The 26,752-nt window shown below is 39.2% G+C and overlaps 1 protein-coding gene across 1 annotated transcript in view; it reads left to right on the top strand.

Moving 5' to 3' along the window:
• LOC124276438 (cubilin-like) overlaps positions 1-26,752 on the top strand; it is a 71,131-nt gene that overhangs the window by 34,795 nt on the left and 9,584 nt on the right. The window contains 27 exon segments of the mRNA XM_046712094.1: positions 313-552; positions 1,433-1,565; positions 3,096-3,295; positions 4,228-4,296; positions 4,299-4,414; positions 5,761-5,971; positions 6,305-6,508; positions 8,168-8,317; positions 8,746-8,930; positions 9,774-10,144; positions 10,824-11,002; positions 12,099-12,305; positions 12,653-12,793; positions 13,310-13,491; positions 14,411-14,515; positions 14,517-14,580; positions 15,080-15,280; positions 16,499-16,651; positions 16,830-16,951; positions 17,730-17,952; positions 20,164-20,345; positions 20,759-20,918; positions 22,089-22,247; positions 22,888-23,073; positions 24,454-24,580; positions 24,922-25,139; positions 25,678-25,880. Coding sequence (XP_046568050.1) covers positions 313-552; positions 1,433-1,565; positions 3,096-3,295; positions 4,228-4,296; positions 4,299-4,414; positions 5,761-5,971; positions 6,305-6,508; positions 8,168-8,317; positions 8,746-8,930; positions 9,774-10,144; positions 10,824-11,002; positions 12,099-12,305; positions 12,653-12,793; positions 13,310-13,491; positions 14,411-14,515; positions 14,517-14,580; positions 15,080-15,280; positions 16,499-16,651; positions 16,830-16,951; positions 17,730-17,952; positions 20,164-20,345; positions 20,759-20,918; positions 22,089-22,247; positions 22,888-23,073; positions 24,454-24,580; positions 24,922-25,139; positions 25,678-25,880 — 4,691 coding nt within the window.

Here is a 26,752-nt window from a genome sequence, read left to right as displayed (position 1 = left end):
GAATTTAAACTTTGAGCGAAGGTGGGAATTGGCAAAAAGATCATATTGCAAGAAGATCAATACTGTTCAAATCATGGACAAAAGATAAGTCAATGTAATTGGAATCTTGAGGTATCTTGTGAATATTTGTTCTGTTCTTATTAGAAGATGATGCAGTACAATTTATGTAAAAATGACCAAAAATTATTGCGTTCATTTTCACATGGGTACAATGTATGAAGTCCATTTCTATTGCCCCCACTGTGTAGCATCCAAGCTATATTCTCATCTTTCTCACACATGTAACTAAATCTAATGACCTTCTGTTACTAGGTGATCGTGTGACCTTGACCTTCACCCACATGGATGTTGAAAGTCGAGGCAGTTGTTCTCGTGACTATGTGAAGGTGCTGGATGGAAATGATGCAAACTCCCCCGAGTTAGGAACATACTGTGGCAACACAGTTCCAAGCCCAATACGATCACAAGGATCGGCCATGTTTGTCATTTTCGTCTCAGACTCTTCCATCCAAGGAACTGGATTCAGAGCCACATACACCAAATCATCCTCCAGTTAGTAGTTAATGAACTACATTGCATGAAAAGATTAAAGGCACAATGTCACACCACACTTCTCTAAAAACAAATAATGCATTTCTCTCAATAGTTACTAACTATCGGCCCTCAGGGAAGCTACTATATAATGTATTCCAAAACAAAATTATGTAGTCAGATTACAATATTAAATTAAAATGTTGCATTAAATCCACTCTCACACCCTCTATTTCAAGTGAACCCCATAGAGTTATGTTCCTTTGAGCGCTCTATACAAATATCCTACGCACAACTACGGCAAATCGACAACACCGCATGCGACAGTTTTCAATGAATGGAGCAATTCCAAGTGTTCTCTGTTTGGAAGCTGTTTACCTCAAAGTTTCAATTATCGATTTCAGGGAAATTGTAAGGGATAATAGGTCTTTTATTATATCAATAGAAAGCTAAAGTGAGTGTGTATGCCCCAATATATATGATATAGGCCAAAATATTGTAAAAAATGTGTGACAATGTGCCTTTAAATATTTCAGAAATATTTTTAAATACACACAAAGGCAGTGTGACCAAACTTGAAACAAAAAATTGAAACAAGAAATATCAAAGCATTATTTGGAACATGGATCTCAATAAATTTCTAATGTAAATACCTTATGTAAATATGTTGGGATTACACTTTCTCGGTAAAGTACAGATTCTAACATCATCTGACACCCATATCACTTGGATGTTCAGCATAAAACTGATTAAACTGATACAAAGCAATGTAACTGGAGTTCTGTTCAAAATGGCATTAAACCCAACTCACTCAGTATGAACTGATACAAACCAGGTCTTATTTGTCATCACCATCACCATCACCTAGATCTTGACCTTGACCTTGACTTGGACCTTACAGGTTGTGGTGGAGCCTACACTGCACAGAGTGGATCCTTCACCAGTCCTGGCTATCCTAACAGTTACCCTGGCAACACGGAGTGTGTGTGGACCGTTCAGGGTGCACCTGGCAACAGCCTCATGGTGTCGTTCAGGTAAGTAAACATAGACGTTTCAACATTGAGAATAATTGATGGATAGGTTTTCCAAAGTTATCATGATGATGGCAAAGATTTCTGATGTTAATACCTGATATGACATGATGATGAAACCTTCACTGGATTTCTAAGACTGTATTTTCCTCCACACCTGTGGTTGAGAAACTCTTGTGAGGTAACTATGGTAACATATGAGTCCCAGGTCAATGATTGGCTAACCCATGGTGATGACCTAAGGTTCATTCATTGATTAGTTGGTTGTGCTTTGATGATTTTGTTGTTTGTTTTTGTTTAATGCCGCACTCAGTGATATTCCACCAGACAATCCAGTGATCAATATCATGAGCATTGATCTACACAATTGGGATATGATGACATGTGTCAACCAAGTCAGTGAGCCTGACCACCTAATCCCGTTAGTTGCCTATTATGACAAGCAAGAGTTGCTGAAGATCAATTCTAACCCGCATCTTTACAGGTTGTTCTTCGTTGAACTCACTTACATCTGTGTTTAAGGTTTATGGTAATAGAATGTTAGTAAAGGCTCCTAGGTCTTACATGTAATATATTGATGTTACGACAATGCCACATGAAAACATTGTAATGTTTTACGACATTAAAGACCTAGTTACTTCACCATGCCGTCAAGTCATCCCTAAATGCTACACTATCTAGTTTTCATCATCAAGTTCACTTTGATAATCTACTTTGAGGTGCCAATACCACATGCTGATATTGCCATGTAATGTTTTACGGCATTGAAGACAGACCTAGTTATGTCACCATGCCGTCATCCTATGTCAAGACAAGTTTTTATCATCACGATCACTTTGATAATCCACTGATAGCATGGAAACTTTGGTGGAGGGTTACGCTATGAGTAGTAAGCAGTAGGCTGGATGACATTGGGTATTTATGTGCGGCTGTGATTAGGAGAATACACAAACACGGTTTTACCTCAAATTAAACCATGGGGTTCCTGGGGACATCCAGTTTTTAGTTTTATGGGTCCTTGCGGACAATATGAGAATGCTGTGAAGTAACAGTGTAGAGAACTGTATATTTCGATAATTTCTGGAAAGAATCATTGATCATGTGGACTGATGGATGAAAAGATGAACATAATTTCTCTGAAAGAAACAACAAAACACTTAGCAAGATCATAGATGTGTTGTGGGTACAATGAATAATTTTGGGCATCCCACTGGATGTATTAGCAAAAATTTCTGCACCCATTCTCTATATTTGAGCATACTGAACTTACATTTGTGCATCGTGTAAAATTCTGCACAAAAAATATGTTGATCTGAATCCAAGGGTCTGTAAGGAACAAATTACTTCCGTTCATTAGATGTGTTTCGAAAAATATTGTTGAAAGATCAATGGTGTCACACCGAAACCTGTGTAGGAATCACAATGTAAGACTGCATGAATAGCAGTCATTAAAATATCTCACGGGCCATTCGTCATCTAAACTGATAGCTAAAAGGCTCCGGCTTTTAAAATCATTGATGTTTTATGTTTCAGTCAATTTGCTTTAACTCAGTCCGCAAACTGTTACTCTGACTACCTGGAGATGAGGTCTGGAGGGCCTACCGGGACTCTGATTGGCCGATTTTGTGGAAGCAGTCTACCTTCCAACATGACAGCTGCAAATGGAATTTGGATGAAGTTCAGGTCTGATGGCTCTGGAACATCAACTGGTTTTCTGGCCCAGTATAGCACTGGTGAGAGCCTATAATATGTTGTACACTCAATAGCTTCTAAGACATCAGTCCTTAACAGGTTTGTGACCCAGTACAGCGCTGGTGGGATTTTACACAGCTTTATTCTGAGATTTGACGCAGCTCTCATCTGAGTGCCTGTAATATGTTGTACGCTCAATAGTTTCTAAGACATTGGTCCTCAACAGGCTTGTGACCCAGTATAGCTCTGGTGAGATTTTACACAGCTGTATTCCGAGAGCCTGTAATAAGTTGTACACTCAATAGTGTGTAAGACATTGGTCCTCAACAGGCTTGTGACCCAGTATAGCTCTGATGAGATTTGACAGATTTGTATTCTTACAGCCTATCATATGTGGTACTCACAATAGTTTCTAGACTGTCAGTTCTTACCAAACACATATTATTCAATGAGGAGGCAATATGAATAATACTTCTCAGCAGCTTGGTTTGTATTCTCCCCAGGGAGTTGAGAATATAAATCAATTGTACATTGATACAGTCATAATTATTACTATCCTCAATACCACAGAACATAATTATTAGAGCAGTAATTTTATTGTGGCATATGGGTAACTTGGTACAGGTATATCAGTCTATTTATTTGACTATGACCGATTATTAAAAGGCAAATTACATGAACGAGTTTTGCAGCTTAAAAATAATACATGGGTTTTAAGTTTTAATTATGTGTGGTTATAATTGTCTGGTTTGATGTTTCTCAACCTATATATGAAATGTTTTGTCCAATAAGCCTGCAACAAATTTTGTTGTGGTATTATTCCTAATAATTACTAGTAGTACTTGAGACCATTGCCAGCTCTGGTGTCTCCTGTTGTGATATTGCTGGAATATTGCTAAATGCAGATTAAAACCATACCCACTCACTTTATACTAATAATTAAAATTATACATTGCTGTGTTCTTTTCCACAGCATTTGGCGGATCCATCACAGGATTGTCTGGTCAGATTGCTTCCCCTGGCTACCCTGGTCAGTACCCCCATCGGTCGACTATGTCTGGATCGTCACCACAACAGTCGGGATGAGGATCCGAGTCACCTTCGTCTTCATAGATATAGAAGTGTCGTTCACTTCAAACTGTTACTTTGACTACATAAGGGTAGGACTATTTACATTATTTTTTAACTTGATCCCAAGATGTGATATATGTAATTATAATATATTGAGGGGAAAAAAATAAGGGATCACATAAAAGCACAAGTGTTCCTTTATTGTTTCAGATTCAGAGTTTGTGAAGAAACCTTGGAAAAAAATAAAGGAATACTTGTACTTTCATGTGATCACTGATTTTTGTTCCATCAGTATATTTAAAAAATGATCATGGGCATCACTGATTATTTATCATAGATGTACCAGATTGTGAAACAATATACACATACTACTCCAAAGAAGATGAAAGTCACAGGGATTTTCACAGTTAATGACTCTTCTTCCCAAAGTTCTGAAGGGCCCATGAAGATCCAGGTTAGAATTGATCTTCAGTAACCCATGCTTGTCAAAAGAGAGGCGACTAACGGGATCGAATGCCAGGCTCCCTGAAGTTGGATGACACACCATATCCAAACTGCGAATCTCCATCCTCATGATGTCAGTCACTGGATTGTCAAGTCCAGACTCACACAAAGAAACAAATGAATAGGGCCAGAATAGTTCCTCTACATTTTGTCACATCTTGCTCAGTTCATTCAAGTATATGTTTTCATCTGTTCTATTTTTTTACGTGTCTTCACATACAGGTAGGCATATGGGATAGAATCATTTCATTGTGAAAATATTTAAAAAGGGGAAGAACTACTTCCATTTGCGTAGTTTTGTTTTGTTTACATTGGTTGTATGGCTGCATGTACTGTCCTACAGAGAGCTGGCACTTTACTTTCACAGTTGCAGAAGCATGTCTATAATTAAGCAAAACAAAATGAAAAGCTCTCCGGAAGGCTTGTATTAAGCCAGTTGCATTTGCACTCACTCACTCACTCACTCACTCACTCACTCACTCACTCACTCACTCACTCACTCACTCACTCACTCACTCACTCACTCACTCACTCACTCACTCACTCACTCACTCACTCACTCACTCACTCAGTCACTCAGTCAGTCAGTCAGTCATTCACTCACTCACTCGGTCACTCACTCACTCATTCAGTCAGTCAGTGAGTCAGTCACTCGGTCAGTCGGTCACTCACTCACTCGGTCACTCAGTCACTCACTCCCTCACTCAGTCAGTCACTCACTCGGTCACTCACTCACTCACTCACTCACTCACTCGGTCAGTCAGTCATTCAGTCACTCACTCGGTCACTCACTCACTCATTCATTCAGTCAGTCAGTGAGTCAGTCACTCGGTCAGTCGGTCACTCACTCACTCACTCGGTCACTCAGTCACTCACTCCCTCACTCAGTCAGTCACTCGGTCACTCACTCACTCACTCACTCTTCTTAAAGCTAAGGGATGGAGCTGCAGCCACAAGTCCTATTTTGGGAAGATTCTGTGCCACGTCTAACCCACCCTCTGTCCTCACAACGTCCAATCAACTGCGAGCTGAATTCCACTCAGACTTCTCATCCACTGGAAATGGTTTCCTGTTCAACTGGACTGCGACCAATGAGAATCCAACTTCAGCAACTGTACAAACTTCACCAGGTCCAACCACAGGTGTGTAGGGTGGAGGATGTTTCCTGTATTCTAGGATTCTATTATGTCATTATAGATGCAAAGGTCTTTCTCATTTAAACAACTTATTTCTATGTATGAAATATACTACTCACTGTCTTTGTTAATCATACAATGAAACACAGAGAGGATAAACATACTTCTAAATAACTAACTTAAAAATAAACCTGATTAATTCTCTTTTATCTAGCCATAAGTCAGCAATTTTTAAAGTTCACATTTCCACATGAACAGCGGGAGAGTTTTAGGTTTAATTTTAAGAAGCATTCTTGTTCTATCATCAGAATCACTACATCAATATGTTTGTTTTTACAGCGCCAGGTTGTGGAGGAAATCTGGTCGCCACGGATACCATGCAGAGTTTTGCTTCTCCTGGATACCCCAATCGCTATACCAATAGCTTGAACTGTATCTGGAGAATTACCTCCCCTGTTGGCACTCGCATTGCCGTCAACATTACCACCATTAACCTGGAGTCTCATTCCTCGTGCAACTATGACTCTGTTAGAGTATATGACAGTAAGTGGGAAATTGACATGATTTGGAGTTTATAAACTTCACATGTGTCATCTTGGATCTGACTGATTCCCCAAATGGGTACAATGCAAGAAGCCCATTTCTGGTGTCCCTTGCAATGATATTGCTATAATATTGCTAAAGCGCCATAAAACCATACTCACTCACTGACTTTTAGAGCTGTATACATAGTGTGAACTCTTCAATGAAATGTGAGTGAGTTGAGTTTTATGCTTCTTTTAGCAAAAATATTCCAGCAACATCACAGCAACGGACACCAGAAATGGGCTTCACTTATTGTACCCATGTGGAGGATCGAACCTGGGCCTTTAGCGTAATCAGCAAACACTTTAACCACAAGTCTACCCCACTGCCCCAGTAAGTGAGTGAGTTTGGTTATACGCCGCTTTTAGCAATATTCAACTAATATCATGGCGGGGGTCACCAGAATTGGGCTTCACACATTGTACCCATAAGGGGAATCAAACCCGAGTCATCGGTGTGACGAACGAATGCTTTAATCACAAGGCTAACCCTCCACCTCAAATGTAATGTTAAAATCCGCTGAAAACAGAGGACTCTCACTCAATCTCTGTCTATCTCCATGGTCTAGTGGTTAAAGAATCAGCGTGAACAGCTAAAAGTTGGTGGTTCCATCACCATGTCATACCTAAAGATGTTGAAAGATGGTACTTGTTGGTTCCCTGCCTGGTGTTCAAGAAGTAATGGGTAAAATAAAGACTAGCCAGCTTGAAGTCAGTTTACAGTGGGCACTCATGCTACAACATGGCATCTCAGAGAGCTAGCACTATAAGATCAGTCTGGTCAGGATTAGTATAAGCAGTTACATAAACGTACATGTGTGTGAATGTTCTTATATAATCGTGACATACAGTGAGATTAGACCTGTGTCATGTTTTCAACGCCCTGTAGTTGAGATACTTTGGTCAACCCTTCTCCTCTATCACTGTAATTTGTTTCAGGATCCGCCTCTTAATGACACCAACCCCCTTGCCCTATGACTACAGTGTTAAAACAACATTCACTCATTTTAAAGGCACAATGTCACACATTTGCAACAGTATGTTGGCCAGTATTATATATATATTGGGGCATATGCACTCACTATAGCTTCCTATTGGTACAATAAAAAACTTACTATCCCTTACGACTTGCCTGAAATCAATAATTGAAACTTCAAGGCAAACAGCAGAAGTTCCATAAATGGCAAGTGTTCTCTGATTGAAAACACTTGCCATTTATGGAATGTAAAGAATGAATGCTCTGTACATCAAAAACTGTTGCACGCAGTGTTGTCGGTGTTTGGCAAACTGGTTTCAATCACAAGTTGTGCATAGGATATTCGTAAAGAGCACTCCAAGGGACATAACTCTATGGGGTTCACTTTAAATAATATTCAGCCAGTAGAGGGCATGAGAGTGTATTTAATGCAGCGTTGCATAAATTCATTTGAACTTTTTAATTTAATATTGTAATCTAAATGCATAATTTACAAAAAATAAAATTATATCGTAGCTTCCCTGAGGGCTGATAGTAGTATTCAGAGAAATGCATTATTTATTTAAGTGTGGTGTGATATAGTGCCTTTAAATGACATGAGCATCTGCATGAATGTCCTCTTAAACATGTTGTTTTCATCAGACCCAGCTGCCAGAGGGCCCATTCTGGGAACATTCTGTGGACGTACACCAAATGCCGATATCCTCTATGCCAGCAGCAACCGAATTACTATTCAGTTTAGGACAGATTCCTCTGTTACCAGAACAGGGTTTTCAATGACTTATCAAACAGGTGAGTGTCAAACAAGTAATGAAAAGGTTAGCACATGATTGGTTGGTTGGTTTGTTGTTTAACACCACACTCAGCAATATTCCAGCTATATGACATTTGCAAATAATTGAGTCTGGTCCAGACAATCCAGTGATTGACATCATGAGCATCGATCAATGCAGTTGGGATACGATTACATGTGTCAACCAAGTCAGCGACCCTGACCACCTCATCTCATTAGTCACCACTTACAACAAGCATGGGTTACTGAAGACCGATTCTAGCCTATGTCTTCAACCAACAAACCAACCATACATCCCAGTTCTTAGCCTATTCAGATTTTTCTACTGTTTTAGCATTTACTCACAAGCTAACCATTAAGTAGGCTTAAATAATCACTTTTGTTTCATCAAGGTTTGTTCCTATCTCTCCCTTGTCTCCTTGTGCAGCCTGCGGTGGAACGCTAACAGCAACGACCGGTGTAATCCAGAGTCCCAACTACCCTAATCCCTACCCTGCCAATTCCAACTGCTCTTGGTCAGTTTCGGTCCTCAATGGGAGAACCATTTCCGTTAACTTCAACCAGACATTCAACATCCCAAGTACAGCTGCCTGTGACACAGACTATGTGATGGTAGGTCGGGTTAACACTTTTCGAGTCACGTTTCTTCTGTTTTCACTTTGTATTGGTAAGTAGTAACGTTCAGAACATAATGATCTGTATATAACAGGCATGATTGCAGTAATTATTTTCTTATATACTCTAAAATTGCACCATTCTAACATTGAAATGCATTTGTATATTTTCATGATATCAGTTCCCAAATCTGAAGAAAATGTATAAAAATTGATGTGTGATAAAATTATCCATTTTGTAAATATTTCTGATAGTTCCTAAATGTTTGGGATTAAAATTACTGTCTTTTGAAGCGCACATGAACACTGACAAGTTTAGAAAGAAATTTTCAATTATAAAGCACTTACCAAACTGTCAATGCTGGCTTGCTTAAACACATGGATAAGTGCCATCCATGTGGTATTCTTAAAGATTTTCAAGGAATATCCAAATATGACAACGTAAATCATATATTTTGTTGAAAATAGATATATGTTTGAAATTGATTAAAATTGCATAGGCTCTTAATGGTGGACATATTCTTGAGTTCAATTTTATTTTGTGGATCAATTGCACAACTTGATGTCTCTTTTACATTTTAATTTTCCAGAAAAATCAGTAGAATATACATGACCAATGATATGTAATGATTCCAGTGAGAAGATCATTCAAAGTGTTATGCAGTGTTTGCAACTTTTAATAATATATTGTCTGATGATGATGACAATGATAATGATGATGATGATAACAGCCAGCGGACAAAACGATTAATTTTGTTAGGGCTAAGTCTCCAGCTATTGTGATGTGCTCACGAGATTCTTCTAAGTATCATGATGTAGTTAACAACCTTTTGTTTTTAAGCTCCTGAATGGTCGATCAGCCACAGCACCTCCTCTTGGTAATGGAACCAACCGTGGCAACCAGCTTGGCCATTACTGTGGCTCCTCAAGGCCAGCAACTCTTCAGACATCCAGTAACCGTCTCTTTGTCAACTTTGTGTCTGACAATTCAGGTAGCGCCAATGGCTTCCGGTTGATCTTTTCTGAGGTTGCAATCACTTGCGGAGGAAGCATCACCCTCACCAACGCTGTTAGGAGCGGCTACATCACATCCCCCAACTATCCTGCCAACTACCCCCACAACGTCGACTGTACGTGGATCATTACTGCGCCAGCCAATGAGAGGATTATGCTACATTTTGAGGACCAGTTCAACATTGAAAATAATCCTTCGTAAGGGAATATTTATACCTGTATGCCCTTTCCCAATATTCTTTGAGATGGAATTAAGTATTATTTATCGTAGATCATCATTATAATTTTTATAAATAGAAAATATTAGTGTGAAATTGTCCGAGTTAAGACTCTGATTCACACCAAGTTGAGGACATTCATACATCAGAATGGGTATGATTAGACTGACTGGCTGACTGACTGAATGAGTTTAGTTTTACGCTACTTTTAGCAATATTCCAGCAATATCACGGTGGGAGACACCAGAAATGGGCTTCACACATTGTGCCCATGTGGGGAATCGAACACCAACTCTTTAACCACTAGCCTACCTCTGATGCTAAGCTTCAGGTTCTTGTTCCCTGGGGTTTTTCAGGGTTAAATGTTCGTAGATGAGTTTAATATTCCTTAACAAAGTATTGATCTAACCCTAAATTCCTTAACTTGGAATATGCAGAGATGCCTTCTCACTGACAACCCCAGTTCTTTGGAACTCTATTCCCCTCAAACTCTGTTGCATCAAGAACGTCTCATCCTCTCAACTCACTTAACACCTTCCTTTTCTCTGGAGTCTATCTACACAAGATTTGTTTGAGCACCATTGAACAGCTGGACGTTGGAAAGCAGGCACGTTAGAAATGCATTATTTGTATCATTATTAACTTGAATTTGTCTACAGATGTACATATGACTACATCGAAGGTCGTGACGGTGGAGCAGTGACATCCCCACTGTTGCAGCGAGTCTGTGGTACCACCCTCCCCAGCACCCAGGTCTCCACAGGCAATGTCATGTTTGCCCGATTCCGAACTGACAACAGTGTCACGCGTGTTGGCTTCAAGGCACGATATGAGATAGGTGAGATGTTGAAGTATGTTCTGTTTTGATGAATGATGCAAGAAATTTTCTATCATTGCAAGGGGAAAGACTTCCTACCAGCTATGCAAAGCCTTCGCCCTGCTGATCAGGTCCTCCTTGTGTTTCTTCCTAAAAGTTAAAATTATCTGGTGCCAGAACTTTTCAGTATGTGTCAGCTATACTTTGGAATTCTCTTACCTATGATTTGAGATGCTCTCCCTCATGTGACATTATTTAAAGTTCATCTCAAGACCCATCTCTTTGGGAGATATTTAAAATGGCTTGAACTGTTGTGTGCACTTGGAGCATGCCCATGAGGTGTCGAGATCAGTGCTATACAAATGTCCTGATTATTATCATTATTATGAAGAGTGGCTCAGTGATTGAAGGAGCTGCAGAGTTGCCTCCTTTTGGCATAACAGAAACCTATGATTCTGGGTTTGACTCCCACTTTGCCCCAATTGTCAGCACCATGTCCATGCTTGTTGGTCTTTCCCAAACTGGGAAACATCCAAGACATCCATAACTTTTGGCCTTCAAAGTTAAGCTGACAGTCCCTGATATAAATGGAATAGTTTTCAAAATGGCATTAAACCCAACTCGCTTGTATCATACCCTGCAAGATTCAAGGGCAGATCAAAATATTTATCACTCCAAGGGAGTTATAGGTGGAATTAATGGTGAATATATCGTGGAATTGTGACTCTTTTGCAATACTTTTGACATTGTGCTACTTTTGAAATATTATGGTGATGTTAAAAGGTATTTTGTCAATTTCATTATGTGTATTAAATTTGTGGAAAACTTTCATTCTTGGAACTAAATTTATTTGTTTGAATACCTTTTGGGATTTGTTGAAAAATATCTTTCCACTCACAGATAGGACATGCTGTTTTATGCGCTTTAAGATCTATATTGAAATGTCTTGGTGCCTCAAGTAATGTACAGACAATGAGCCTTTGACATTCAGATTTTTTTGATTTTTTTTAAATACATAAATATACACACTTTCATATTTTTTATGTATATAATAGTTTAGAATATACTACTTTTATATGCTTGTATACTAACATATATAAAATATATTGTTCCTTAGCAACGTGCGGTGGCAGGATCAATGGCGCCAATGGAACCATCACCAGCCCGAACTATCCTCAGAATTATGATGCAAATCTGGATTGTGAATGGTACATCTTTGCACCAGATGGCCACTACATAACCTTCACCTTCACATCCTTCAACATTCAAAGGTCAACCAATTGTGCTGCAGACTCTCTGGCAATCAGAGAATTCAATGAAACTGGTTTGTACATGTGATATACGTAATTTATACTATGTGTATATGATATGAGAAGGATATGTGATAAATAACATGTAATTGTGCCCAATCATATGTCAATGTGGTGTTTAACATGTAATTGTGCCCAACATATGTGAATATGGTGTTTAACATGTAATTGTGCCCAACATATCTCAATGTGGTGTTTAACATGTAGTAATTGTGCCCAATCATATGATAATATGGTGTTATCATGTAATGTGTCCTAACTAATTGAAACATGCCCATTATACTGCGAGAGTTTAAAATATCTTGTGGTGATATTAAACCTGATTCTGCCTGTTCTTTAAAGGGTGACATTTCTTCCACAGGAACTGTACTATTCAATGGTTGTGGCTCAAGGACTGTTTCACCCATCGACACATCAGACAGTTTTGCCTATGTCCGCTTCAGAACTGACTCCTCCACTGCTGCCCCAGGCTTCAGTATATTCTTCCAGGCCAGTGTCGAAGGTATGTTTGTTTGTTTGTTCATTTGTGCGTTCATTCATTCGTTTGTTTGTTCGTTCGTTTGTTTGTTCGTTCATGCGTTCGTTCATTTGTTTGCTTGCGCATTCCCTCACTTGTTCTTTCATCTCACCACCCATTCCATTTAATCATATCTTACAACCAGCAAAAGTTGCTGGGAAGTCAGGATGTCAAGGGTTCAAACATTTATTTCAGTGGGATGGGTTAGCCAGAAGTGTTCTGAAAATAATGACCCACTACTTCATGTCACATTTATTTTTTAACCTGCAGTATGTTATGGTGAATTATTTGTACACATTAAGTTATTATGATGTCTCTCAAGTTGGAAAAAAGACAGTTACATTTTGTTTATCTTATCAGTCCAGTTTCCATTTCATTGAATTGATCCCATATTGTGACGTGTGAGCACTTGAACCATTAGGCTACCCCACTGTCACTTATCAGAGTGAATCGTTGGTGCTGATGTTTATAGTTTCTAATGGTTAACTGTTTATGTTGCAGCGTGTGGAGGTGACCTTGTAACACCGTCAGGTGTTTTAACGTCTCCCAACTACCCAGGAGTGTATGCTCATAATCGCATTTGTGAGTGGAGAATACAAGTTCCGGCAGGACGAAAAGTGACCTTGACCTTCACAGATTTCAGACTTGAATCCTCAAGAACATGCAGCTGGGATTATATTGAGGTGAGTAATTTTGTGTTCTTCTCCCGCCTTGATATTTCTGGAATATTGCTATAAGCGGTGTAAAACTGTACTCAACCACAGTTACAGAAATGTCGGATATAATGAACTGTTCTTTCACTCTGGTACACTTGCTGTAAATTTTACTCAAAATAGATATACGATTAAAATGACCTAAACTTAGTTAGTTTTAATCCCAACTGTTTTTACTGTATATGAAATTGAGTTCCACCAATGTTTGAAGTAAATTTGTCTAACACATTAGATTATACTTGTCAACATCTGGGTTAGAATTGGTTTTCATTCAATGACACGCGTCAACCAAGCCATAGGGCGTGATCACCTGACCTTGTTAGTTGCCTCTTACAACAAGCATGGGATCCAACAGGATCGGGTGGTCAGGTCTGTTGACTTAGTTGACACATGTCATAGTATCCCACTTGTATAGAGGGGTGGGTGGGGTAGCCTAGTGGTTAAAGCGTTCTCTCGTCACGTGGAAGACTCGGGTTCGATTCCCTACATGGGTACAGTGTGTGAAGCCCATTTCTGGTGTTCCCCGCCGTGATGTTGCTGAAATATTGCTAAAAGCGGCATAAAACCAAAACTCACTCACATGTATAGATTGAAGCTCATGCTGTTGATCACTGGATTGGCTTGTCCAGACTCAATTATTGACAGACCATCGCTGAATGCTGAGCATTAAACAACAACCAACCTATCATTGGTTCAATTATGTTTACACTGTCTGTGTGGATACCTAAGCCTTTCCTACTACTTTGTTTACTACTTAAGTTTACAATTCTGAAAAGTAAATACTTAAATTTAAAATTTAAAATAAATTCTTAATTTAAGAGCAGATAGTAGGCAACTTTGCTTGAATCTATATCCATATCCATAATTAATTGAAAATATTTCTCTCAAGGCTTACAATGGTATCCTGTCCAACTCTCCGAGAATCGGCCGCTACTGTGGTGACACAAATCCTGGTGTTATTGAGTCCTCAGGAAATTACATGCGTGTCAAGTTCCCGAACTGATAGATCAGTCACTTATGGAGGCTTCAGGGCAACCTACTCTTCCAACAATGAAGCAGGTAAGTTTTGGGAGTGTAACACAGTCCCAAAATTACTACTGGAAGGATGTTTTCATATGAAACTAATTAATCTGTAATATTTCTTTACTTTCCTGTCTGTAGCCCCTCGTAAATATACTGAATGGAAAAGGGCACAGTCTTTCGGTTGAGTCAGGGGGGCGGATCCAGAATTTTGGAGACGGAGTGTGTGTGCACATAATTCATGAAATCCAAAGGTTACCGGGAAATGCTCCTTAGGGAAAATCTTTTAGGGGGAGAAGGGGGGGGCCCACCCACTGGATCCGCACCTGAGATGTGGATTACTCGACAGATGATGATATTGCATTTACTAATATATCATACCCAAAAAAAATATTTGTTTGTTTTGGGGTCCGAACAAGACACCAGAGGTCACAAACCAGGGGTTAATGGGTTTGACTCCAGTTTTGAGTGTCCATTTTGATAATGCCTTACAATTGCTATAATCATCTTGATGTTGTCCTTCTTCATCCACCTGCAGATTGTGGTGGCATCATCAATGGTGCTGGCAACATCACCTCACCTGGCTACTTTGAGAACGGCAACTACACCAACAACCTTGAGTGTCTGTGGACCGTCAACAACCCCGTGAATGTCAACTCCTCCATCAAGATCATCGTAAGGGACCTGGAACTGGAACAACATGTCCAATGCAGATTTGATTTCCTCAACATCAGAGAAGGTACACATCTACCTGTACCTAGAGAAGATATAAAAAAAATAGACCAGCTCTAAGTCTAGATTTCTTGGAGAATTGAATGTATGGCTTCTTGCATTGCCATGAAGAAAGGCCTGAGGTAGTCACGTTTAGTGTAAATTTGACGTAACAATGTATAATTTTATGTTCACTACAGTCTGAGCTATGTGACTCCCAGACCTTAGAGAATAAATTGACCAGGAGCCCTACTCCTTAAATTAAGAATGGTTCGAGGTGTGGGCTCATTGACCGTTTGATATATATATATATATATTTATTTTTTTCTTATCCTGACTCATGATCTTTTATCTCCCATTTTCCTTGCGAATGGTAGTGGAACACTTGAATCCCTTGAAGTTCCCGAAGTGGACGTAAAAATACACTCACCCACGAGTTACCTCCCTTTTCCCGCGTCAACAGTCATGTGACCAGCCTTACTTGAAAAATTATATATATATATATATTATATATTTGTTGATATTTATTTTAGTAAGAAAATTATGATTCTCAGACTAAATGTCATTCTAAACAGGTTTGGTGCAACATTTGTAGTTGAAGATGTCATCTTCAAGTCAGTATCTTCCTAAGCCTCCTTCTCTTTACAAGGCATTGCTGATACCAATGCAGAAGATCAAAATATATTGTGCCACAAACCGGCACAGACTGACTCGCAATATTTACTTGCTCAGGAGTAGAGTTGATCATCACAAATTTGTAAACTGAACAGGCTATTTGCACATGGTAGCATAATAACAATCAGTTAAATGGTTTAATATGAAATTCAGCTTTGGCAACCTCGTTGCATTGATGGGAGTACAAGCTGCTTCATGTATTTTCTAATCGCTAGCAATGATGGCAGATAGTATTTGGGCAATTTCAGATTTGTTGCTTAGCTGTATTTGTAGATCATCATATCAGCTAATATGAGATTTAAAACATCTATTATTCATATATTTCATGTTCTGTTTAAAAACTCAGTATGGCCACCTGGAATGTAATTTCCTAAGGTTAACTGCCTGAGAAAAATACAGTCTCTAATTGTCTGGCAGTGAGGATTTACCAGTACAGGCAGTACAGTGTTTGAACAGCATTTAGACGTGATGCATATAAGGGCACTTATTTATGGATATCTTCTTGATTTGGAGGAATATGATGTTTCAGTGAAACCCTTCTAAAATACCAAAATACCATTTTCTCTTCCAGGAACCAGTCAAAGTGCTCCACTCCTGACACAGTTCTGTGGCAACAACACGATTCCAAGACCATTTGTATCTCCAGTGCCTTCATTGTGGTTCAGATTCAAGACCGACTTCTCTATTGTAAGACGAGGCTTTTGGCTGGATATTGAAACAACATGTGAGTTTCTTGAATCTGAATAATCAGCTTAAATGGCCTCAGCTAACATGTAGGATGCATATTTTATTCATGTTTTTTTCCAGACAAACAGATCTGTCTAGGGCAATTTAATTTTTTTATTTGACTATATGGATTTATAAGTGTATAAGACAAACATGGATATTTCCATTGCTTTCAGCATGCGGAGGTGTTCTAACCCAGCGCTCTGGTGCCATTACTAGCCCCAACTATCCAGCTACGTATAACCATGGCGACGCCTGTGCCTGGCAGATCCTGGCTCCAGAAGGCACCAGAATAAGGGTAATGTCTGTTACAGAAACCCGTGTGAATTGTGATTTTAAGAACTCAGTGAATGATGTAAGCAACGAAAAAGGGATACATGGTATGATTTAGACAGTTTACCACAGGAAGTAATTTACCCTATGGTGGAATTTACCTTGTTTACCTCATGATGTTTAAAACACCTGTTTAACTTCTGAGGTAATGTACCCAATTTACCCCATAATTTAGGTTACCCTGTTTACCCTATGGTGTAATATACCCTTTACCCAGTGGTGTAATACCTATTTAACCTCATGCTGTAATATATCTGTTTATGGAATATGGAATATGGAATAATGTACCCTGTTTACCCCATGATGGAATTTACCTTGTTTACCCTATTGTGTAATTTACCATATTTACCCTATGGTAAATGTACCCTGTTTACCCTATTGTGTAACGTACCATATTTACCCTATGGTAAATGTACCCTGTTTACCCTATTGTGTAACATACCATATTTACCCTATGGTAAATGTACCCTGTTTACCCTATTCAGGTCTTTTACCAAGTGAAAGACCTGCGTCAATTCTGGCTTTCATCCCACATTAATCTGACAAGCTATGGTGTCACTGGAATACTGTTCAAAACATATTCACCCACTCACTCATTTGGTGAAAAATTGTCAAAACAGTTTCATAATTTCTGAATGTGAATTGAAGTTTAAACACATTTCTCTCCTTCTTTTCTAGAGATGTATATCCACTCCTTTTAGTATGGAAATGAAATTTTCATGATTAACCTATGTTGTTCTCAGGTCCATTTTGTGGCGATGAATCTGGAAAGTTCCCCTACATGTCAGTATGACTATCTCCAAGTTTTCAATGGCGGCTATGGTGACTCACCACTGATTGGCACCTACTGCAACAGTGTACCTTCTGACTTCCTGTCCCAGAGCAACTCTGTCCGACTTGTCTTCATGACTGATCCTTCAGTCGGAGCAGGAGGATTTAAAGTGACGTATACCTTCGAGACAAATGGTAAGGAGCTCCACCAAGGTTGGTTATCCTTATGATTATCTCAAGTCAAGTTTATCTCAGGAGCCAAGGTTGACTTATGATTATCTCAAGCCAAGTTACTCGGAGCAGGAGGATTTAAAGTGATGTATACCTTTGAGACAAATGGTAAGGAGCTCCACCAAGGTTGGTTATCCTTATGATTATCTCAAGCCAAGTTACTCGGAGCAGGGGGATTTAAAGTGACGTATACCTTTGAGACAAATGGTAAGGAGCTCCACCAAGGTTGATTGTCCTTATGATTATCTCAAGCCAAGTTACTCGGAGCAGGAGGATTTAAAGTGATGTATACCTTTGAGACAAATGGTAAGGAGCTCCACCAAGGTTGGTTATCCTCATGATTATCTCATGCCAAGTTACTCGGAGCAGGGGATTTAAAGTGACGTATACCTTTGAGACAAATGGTAAGGAGCTCCACCAAGGTTGATTGTCCTTATGATTATCTCAAGCCAAGTTACTCGGAGCAGGAGGATTTAAAGTGATGTATACCTTTGAGACAAATGGTAAGGAGCTCCACCAAGGTTGGTTATCCTCATGATTATCTCAAGCCAAGTTACTCGGAGCAGGAGGATTTAAAGTGATGTATACCTTTGAGACAAATGGTAAGGAGCTCCACCAAGGTTGGATATGTCCAAGCCAAGTTACTCGGAGCAGGAGGATTTAAAGTGATGTATACCTTTGAGACAAATGGTAAGGAGCTCCACCAAGGTTGGTTATCTTTATGATTATCTCAAGCCAAGTTACTCGGAGCAGGAGGATTTAAAGTGATGTATACCTTTGAGACAAATGGTAAGGAGCTCCACCAAGGTTGATTGTCCTTATGATTATCTCAAGCCAAGTTACTCAGGGCAGGAGGATTTAAAGTGATGTATACCTTTGAGACAAATGGTAAGGAGCTCCACCAAAGTTGATTGTCCTTATGATTATCTCAAGCCAAGTTACTCGGAGCAGGGGGATTTAAAGTGATGTATACCTTTGAGACAAATGGTAAGGAGCTCCACCAAGGTTGATTGTCCTTATGATTATCTCAAGTATTGATGATGGCCTAAAATGAACTTGATATGGTTAAATAATAATATAATAATATATGTACCTGTACACATCCACACACAAGGTGTATTCTCAGAGCGCTAACATTGTCACCCTAGTCAATAGATCAATGTGCATTTCAAACCAAGCTGGGGCAGTGAGGTAGCCTAGTGGTTAAAGCATTTGTTTGTCATGCCGAAGACCTGGGTTTGATTCCCAACATGGGTGCAATGTGTAAAGCCAATTTATGGTGTCCCCTGACTTGATATTGCTGGAATATTGCTTTAAAGTGGCGTAAAACTCACTCACTCACTACAAACCAAGCTGCCTGCAAAGGCTGCAGAAGGTTAACAGTCATATGACCATCTCATCCAAACCGGGTACCCATTCACTGCTGAGTGAACACAGGCAATTTTTAACAAAGTAACTTGCCTAAGGTGAGACCACATGTCTCTGTGGTGCAGGAATGAAGTCCTAAAACCTCTCAGGAGTCAAATGTTGCCAAACATGTTCACCCATCCAAGGACTCTTCATGACGAGTATTGCTTAACTTCAACTGCCCCTGGCTGAAGACCACGCATATTGCAGTTGTGTTTTGGACCTTTATTTCACAGTTTTTGAAAACTGTTCTGAGTCTAGTGACATTTTAATTATGTTTGAAATAGTTTGGTAAATATCATAAATTTTACAATCATATGATAACTGTTCTGAGCCAAGTGACATTTGTATTAAGTTTGAAATATTTTGGTGAACTCCAGTTTTCAAGGGAATGTTTTACTAGAATGAATAATATGTACAGTAAACCGTGGTTATAATGTAGGGTTATAATGCCACGCTTTGTCCAGGAGAAAATATGGCATTATAACCAGGGTATATACTGTATAACAATATGACAGATGCTCAAGTCTTCAGCTGTAATCTTTCTTTCTTCTTTTTTTACGCCACTTTTAGCAATATTCCAGCAATATCACGGTGGGGGACACCAGAAATGGGCTTCACACATTGTGCCCATGTGGGGAATCGAACCCGGGTCTTCGGCGTGATGAGCCAACGCTTTAACCACTAGGCTACCCCACCTCCCCAGCTGTAATCATCAGTGTCAGATTCATAGTTTGGATTAACAAATGGTCTTGACTTGATTTTCAGCTTGTGGAGGTCTGTTCCACAGCAATGAAGGAACTGTGAGCAGCCCGAACTACCCTAGCTTCTACCCACACAACACCCAGTGTGAATGGGACATCAACGTGGACAATGGCTACACTGTTCAGATGAACTTCCAGGCCTTTGACCTTGAAGCAGGAAGCAGTTGTCCGTATGATTATGTCCAAGTGAGTTTGTAGCAGATGACCTTGGTTACAAGGTCATACAGCACCAAAAGGAAGATGGGAGACAAGTAGTGTGTGTTTTCAATTAATAAAATTTTGGTGACTAACCCAATTCTCATAATTTAACCAACCAGGGGGGATTCGAAAACATTAAAAATGAGGCATAAATGAGTAAGAAAATAAAGGTTCCCACTGAAAAACCCACTATTTTTGTCTGCAATGGTGGTGAAGTGACAGATCATTATATTGACTATGACATTTCTGACAGACAGGGTTGACTTTATTCAACTAGTGAATGGTTAGAGTATTTTTTCTGCAATGGTAGTGAAGGGCTGCATATATTTTCTTCATCGGCATTGAAGGACAAATTATTATATTGATGTTGATTGATTGTGTTTATTCATCTCTATGTTCAGATGAGCAATGTTCTGACCAATGGGACACTGATTCCTAGCAGACGTTGGTGCAGCACCGTATTGCCTGACCCATTCACTTCAACCACCAACCGTATGAAGCTCAAGTTTAGGTCAGATTTCAGCGCCAGAGGTACTGGCTTCTCAGCCAACTGGACGACATGTGAGTTTGAACAAGACGATTAACCAGTTATGTTTGTTTTCAGTCATCAATTTTCTACCATCACATAAAAAAGTAGACCGCCTCCGTGGTGTAGTGGTTAGAGCGTCCACCCGGAGAGCGGAAGGTCGAGGGTTAGATCCCCGACCGTCATACCAAAATATGGTACTTGTTGGTCCCTGCCTGGCGCTCAGCATTAACAGGTACAACAAGGACTAGTCGTCTCGGAGTCAGTATACTGTGTCTGAGTGGGGTATTCATGCTTCACTGTGGCATGGTATCTCAGTGAGCTAGCACTATAAAACCAGCTTAAGTCTGGGCTAGTACAAGCAGCCGCACATACACATACACACGCATGCACGTCGTCATATGAGCGAAATATTCTCAAGCACGACGTTAAACCCAATTTAACCTCACCTCATAATAAAGTATTCCATATATAAATAATATGATGGCTTGGTCATTTGTTTTTGGGGAGTGGTGAAAGTTGGGTCGTAGGTCGAATGTATCATAGTTTGCTGAACCTCATGTCCAACTGTTTCTAACATTTCTTCAGCCCCTAATGACCAGTCCCTATTAGGAAATTAAGCTATGGCTGATAAATTATTAATATCACTAAAATGAGCCTCTTCAATAATCAGCCCATGAAAAAATGTCGGAATTGGTACTGGTTAGGATAAATGGTCACTTGACTGGAACCAATGAAAATACTGCATTAAATTTGTTGTCTCTTTGTTTGGAACCAGAAGCCTGTGCTTCGTGATGATAATGTTTCTAATATTATACTGTTATGGGTAGTAGGTGGGTGGGGTGATCTTATATTTTTAGCTTGCTCAGTGAAATACACACATAAATAGTGAACAAACTGTCAAGTTAAAAGTAAAGTGTGAAATCTTCTTCAGGTAGGTCATCAGTCTGTCTGAAGGGGACATGGGGGCTGCTGGTTCTGCTGGTTCTGCAGCATTACTGCAGTTCATGTTTTTCAAGTACCAAAGACTGACTAGATTTGTCGTGTCATTATATCCAATTATTTATGACTTCTATGAGATCTTTACAATACAGTAACCAATAAAGTTACAACAAACGAAAATTTGGAGATGTTTCCTTCTATTCTTTCTTGTTAAACCAAAGTCTTTCATTTCATCAGACAGTGTTATATTTGTTCCAATTCAGCTTGTGGAGGAACCTACTATGGAGACACGGGGATGTTCACGTCACCTGGCTACCCCTCCGTCTACCCCAACAACATCATGTGCAACTACACCATCATGGGAGATCCAGGGAAATACCTTTCTCTTACATTCGACAGCACTCTCTTCCGACTGGAAGGACGTAAGTGGCACACAATTTCTTGAGAAACTGAATTGAATGTTCTTTCAGCATTTCCAGAAAAAATAGATTGAGGTAGCCATGTTTTGTGTAAAGCACCCTGAAACAAAGTAAAAGTTGAATGTTGTATAAAATTCAATTAGAGATCTCACTCAGAAAATACAAGAATTCTATGATTTTATCGTAGTCACTATGAATTTTAGCCTCAAACTACGCCAATATGATTGCACTAGAAATTCTATTAAATTTGAAGAAAATTCATTAAGATTCAGATATATAATAATAATAATAATAATATGGATTCCTATATTGCACTAAACTCCACACCAAAGTGTGCTCAAAGCGCTAACAGAGATTGTAGATATCACGTGTGTTTACAAAAGACAAAAGCATATATTTTCATCAGTTAAATACATGAAGAATGATGACAATTTTTATGGATATACAACTTCTTTTATTTTGTGAAGGGCGACGTTTTGATACAGATTCTAATGTCGATGCTTGTCGCCCTTTTTCACAATGGTGGTTTGTTGTTTTGTAATATCAGTGATTTCGACTTGGTATCATTTCTTTTGCCTGTTAGTTTATATATGATAGACGTCCACACGTTTTGAAACATTTCAACATGTTTTGTTCATTACAGCATTATCTTGTCGGTATGATTCTATTACGGTGTACTCTGGCAATGATACCAGTGGCTCTCGTCTTGGACGTTTCTGTGGTAACACACCACCTCAAACCATCACTGCTCTTGGAGGAATGTATGTTCAGTTTGCCACCGATGGAAGCGTTGTTTACCAAGGCTTTAAGGCCAATTTTGTTGCTGAAGGTAAGCAAACTTCTCTATCAAAATGAAAACATTTCCTTTTTTCAATGCACAAAAATGGTCCTCATACAATGTCAAGTGTTCCTTATCTGAACCATCATGAAATCAGTGCCAGAAATAGAGAGACTGCAAGTAGATGACAATAAAAGGTGTGGCATTCAATACGTGAAAACATCATCCAATTGTGAGAGAAATTTCACATCATAAGATCTCGCAGTTCAAAAGTGAGACAAAATAAAACCAACGAGATGTTGCCTTGTCAAACCCATGACGTCTCTTTTGGCACGATACTGTATATGTATCTGAAGTAGCTGATAATTGAGTAATACTTTGAGTATCGTATTTATGTGCAACAAAGGTGTTATTTATGACTTTCTCAGGAAAGTGTGACTCTCCCACGAAAGTGTGTATTTTGCAGGAAAGTGTAATTCCAAATTTAACATCATTTTTCAATTGGCCACTTTCTGAAAGGTATTCTGTCTTCATTCTGCATTGATGTAGCACAAAATGTCCTGCTTTTGAAGTTTGGAAACATTGTATCTTGAATCAAAAAAACACACCACACAAAAATAATATTTTATACTGTGGCATATATTGTCTCTTAACTGATAACAATGTTTTCAACTACAAGTGTATCTTAAGGACAAAACAAGTTGCCAAGAATTGGGAGTTATAGAAAAACGAAGTCTCAGGGTAAATTACAGCTCTGAGAGGGTGATTTCTTATGTTTCGTGGGTAGTAGTTAAAACGTTTGCTTTTCACGCTGAAGACCTGGGTTCACTGTTAATTACCCAGATGGGTACAATGTTTGAAGCCCATTTTTGGTGTCCCCAGCCGTCATATTGCTGGAATATTGCTAAAAGTTGCATAAAATTAAACTCACTCTTATGTCTTTATGTCAGTCTCGGGCGGTGGGGTAGCCTAGTGGTTAAAGCGTTCGCTCGTCACGCCGAAGGCCCGGGTTTGATTCCCCACATGGGTACAATGTGTGAAGCCCATTTCTGGTGTCCCCCGCCATGATATTGCTGGAATATTGCTAAAAACGGCGTAAAACCATACTCAGTCAGTCAGTCAGTCAGTCATGTCAGTCTCATAAATATGTGATCTGCACAAAGGTCTGAAGACATCCCACAAAGACATCAATACAAACTTTGACAGATCACATACCATGTTTAACTCCATATTTCTAGAAGTCAAGCAATGGACACTCACATTTTTTGCATACATTTAATGATTTAAGAAATGACTGTTTGTTTTAGATTGTAGATACATGTTTGGATGGTTAAGTGATATGTTTCAAACCTACCGAAATATAAATTGCCAATTACATAACAGTCAAACAAGTGCAATTTTCAATTCTGTTCTTTCATACTTTGTTTCCAGAATGTGGTGGTATATTCAACAATGCATATGGCACCTTCAGCACCCTGGCCCATCCCAACAACTACCTCAACAATCACAACTGCACATGGATCATCAATGTGGCCACTAACAGGATTGTGGAACTGAAGTATGTATAACTGGTGTAATATCATTTTATAATAAACAATCCATTTCCACTTCATTTTTATTTCACCTAAAGTTCACTTTTGTAATTGCTCAATTTATAATTTTTGTATCAACCCCACTTGGCTCAGAAAGTAAACAGTAGCACAAACACAGTCAACTTGTCTTCCATTTATTGCCCCGTGTATGGTGTAACAGACATCATAACATTAGTTATTGTCAGACATCTTGTATTTGAACTTGGATATATCACTGTCCACTCCCTGCAAAAGTCGCAAAAAGCTAAATTAAACATGAATGACTTTACTCATGATTCTCTTTTTGAATGATGTGCTCCGATTTCAGATTTACAAGATTTGAGCTAGAGCTGCATTCACGATGTGGATTTGATTATGTGGAAGTCCGAGATGGTAACAGTTCCAGTTCTCCTCTCATTGGTCGATACTGTGGAACCACCACACCCGAATTCATTAGATCCACTGGTCGACAGATGTTTGTTAATTTCGTCACAGACATATCTGTTACAAGAGATGGTTTCTCGGCTGCCTACAGACAGACATTTGGTAAGCTTGATAAATTTAACAACTGTTTTGACAGAGATTTGCTCATCAATTTTCATGACATATTCAGGGTGGCAGGGTAGCCTGGTGGTTAAAGCATTCGCTCGTCATGCTGAAGACTTGGGTTTGATTCCCCACATGGGTACAGTATGTAAAGCCCATTTCTGGTGTTCCCTGCCGTGATATTGCTGGAATATTGCTATAAGCAGTGTGAAAACCATACTCACTCACTCACTCATGACATATTCAGGATGGCGGGGTAGCCTGGTGGTTAAAGCATTCGCTCGTCATGCTGAAGACCCGGGTTCGATTCCCCACATGGGTACAGTATGTAAAGCCCATTTCTGGTGTTCCCCGCCATGATATTGCTGGAATATTGCTAAAAGCGGCGTAAAACCATACTCACTCACTCACTCACTCACTCATGACATATTCACCTCGTCAATCCTCATGAAACATCCAACCACGATACAGGTTAACCCAACATCATCGTAACCAGTAGAACGGAACATGTTTTATGTTTTGAATTGTGTCATCACAGGTGTTGCACAGGGATGTGGAGGCTTCCTCAACAACACTGCTGGCGGCACCATCACCTCCGTGGACATTGACAACAATGGCCAGTATGAGAATGACCTTAACTGTGCATGGACAGTCATGATGGCACCCAACAAACTGGCCACTCTCAACATCACCAGAATGAACATTGAGGCAGACAGATCCTGTAGATATGACGCTCTTAAGGTAATTCTTCAACTTCATAATAATAATAATAATGATTTATTTATAAGGTGCCTAATATCCACTGTTGAGATGCTCATTGGTGCTGTGACAATATTGGGAAAGGAAATACTAAGTAGATCATATGGGTTTTACAGAAAGGCAGCAGTGAACAGATGGGTTTTAGCAGAAATTTAAACATTTCTTTTGATGAAGTGTTCCTGATTTCCTTTGGAAGAGAGTTGGAAATTGGGTATGACTTCATGACCCTGAGATCGATAATTGTTAACTAAATATTGACCAATTGTCGATAAATATCAGAGAAGTAACTCCAAGCAAAATACCCCAAAACGTCTAAAAGAAATAATAATATACTCATGGAAACAAATAAGGGGACACATGAAAGTATAAGTGTTCCTTTATTATTTTTCCAGGTTTCTGCATAAGGTGTTTATTACACTGTGTGTGAAATTCTGGAAATAAATAAAGGAACACTTGTACTTTCATGTGTCCCCTTATTTGTTTCCATGAGTATATTTCAGCCCACTGGTGAGTGGTGACATGTATATGCATGGCTTACTAACAAAACAGCGTCCTGAACATAATGTAGAAGAAGCCCATGATTGAAAACCTAACTTTGTGTATTTTATAAGTAAATTAACAGTTTATTCTATCGCCAAAGTTTACATCCATATTATCGATGACACTATTTTCATATTGATAATCTTTAATCATTTTTCCTATCGACGATATTTCCGATTATGGATCTTTCAGCCAGCTCTAGCCTGCAGTGTTTGGGTCCGAGAACTTGAAGTATTGTTTATATTATTACCGAAGTTCAGGAATCAAATGTGCATGCTCCCGTCATTTTTCACAGCTGAGGAAAAGATTTTGTT

This window comes from Haliotis rubra, unplaced genomic scaffold (genome assembly GCF_003918875.1).
Source record: "Haliotis rubra isolate DU_JTF1 unplaced genomic scaffold, ASM391887v1 Scf1050, whole genome shotgun sequence".
Taxonomy (NCBI): domain Eukaryota; kingdom Metazoa; phylum Mollusca; class Gastropoda; order Lepetellida; family Haliotidae; genus Haliotis; species Haliotis rubra.
The sequence above is the reverse complement of the archived record's forward strand: the minus strand, read 5'-3'. Positions and strand labels throughout refer to the sequence as shown.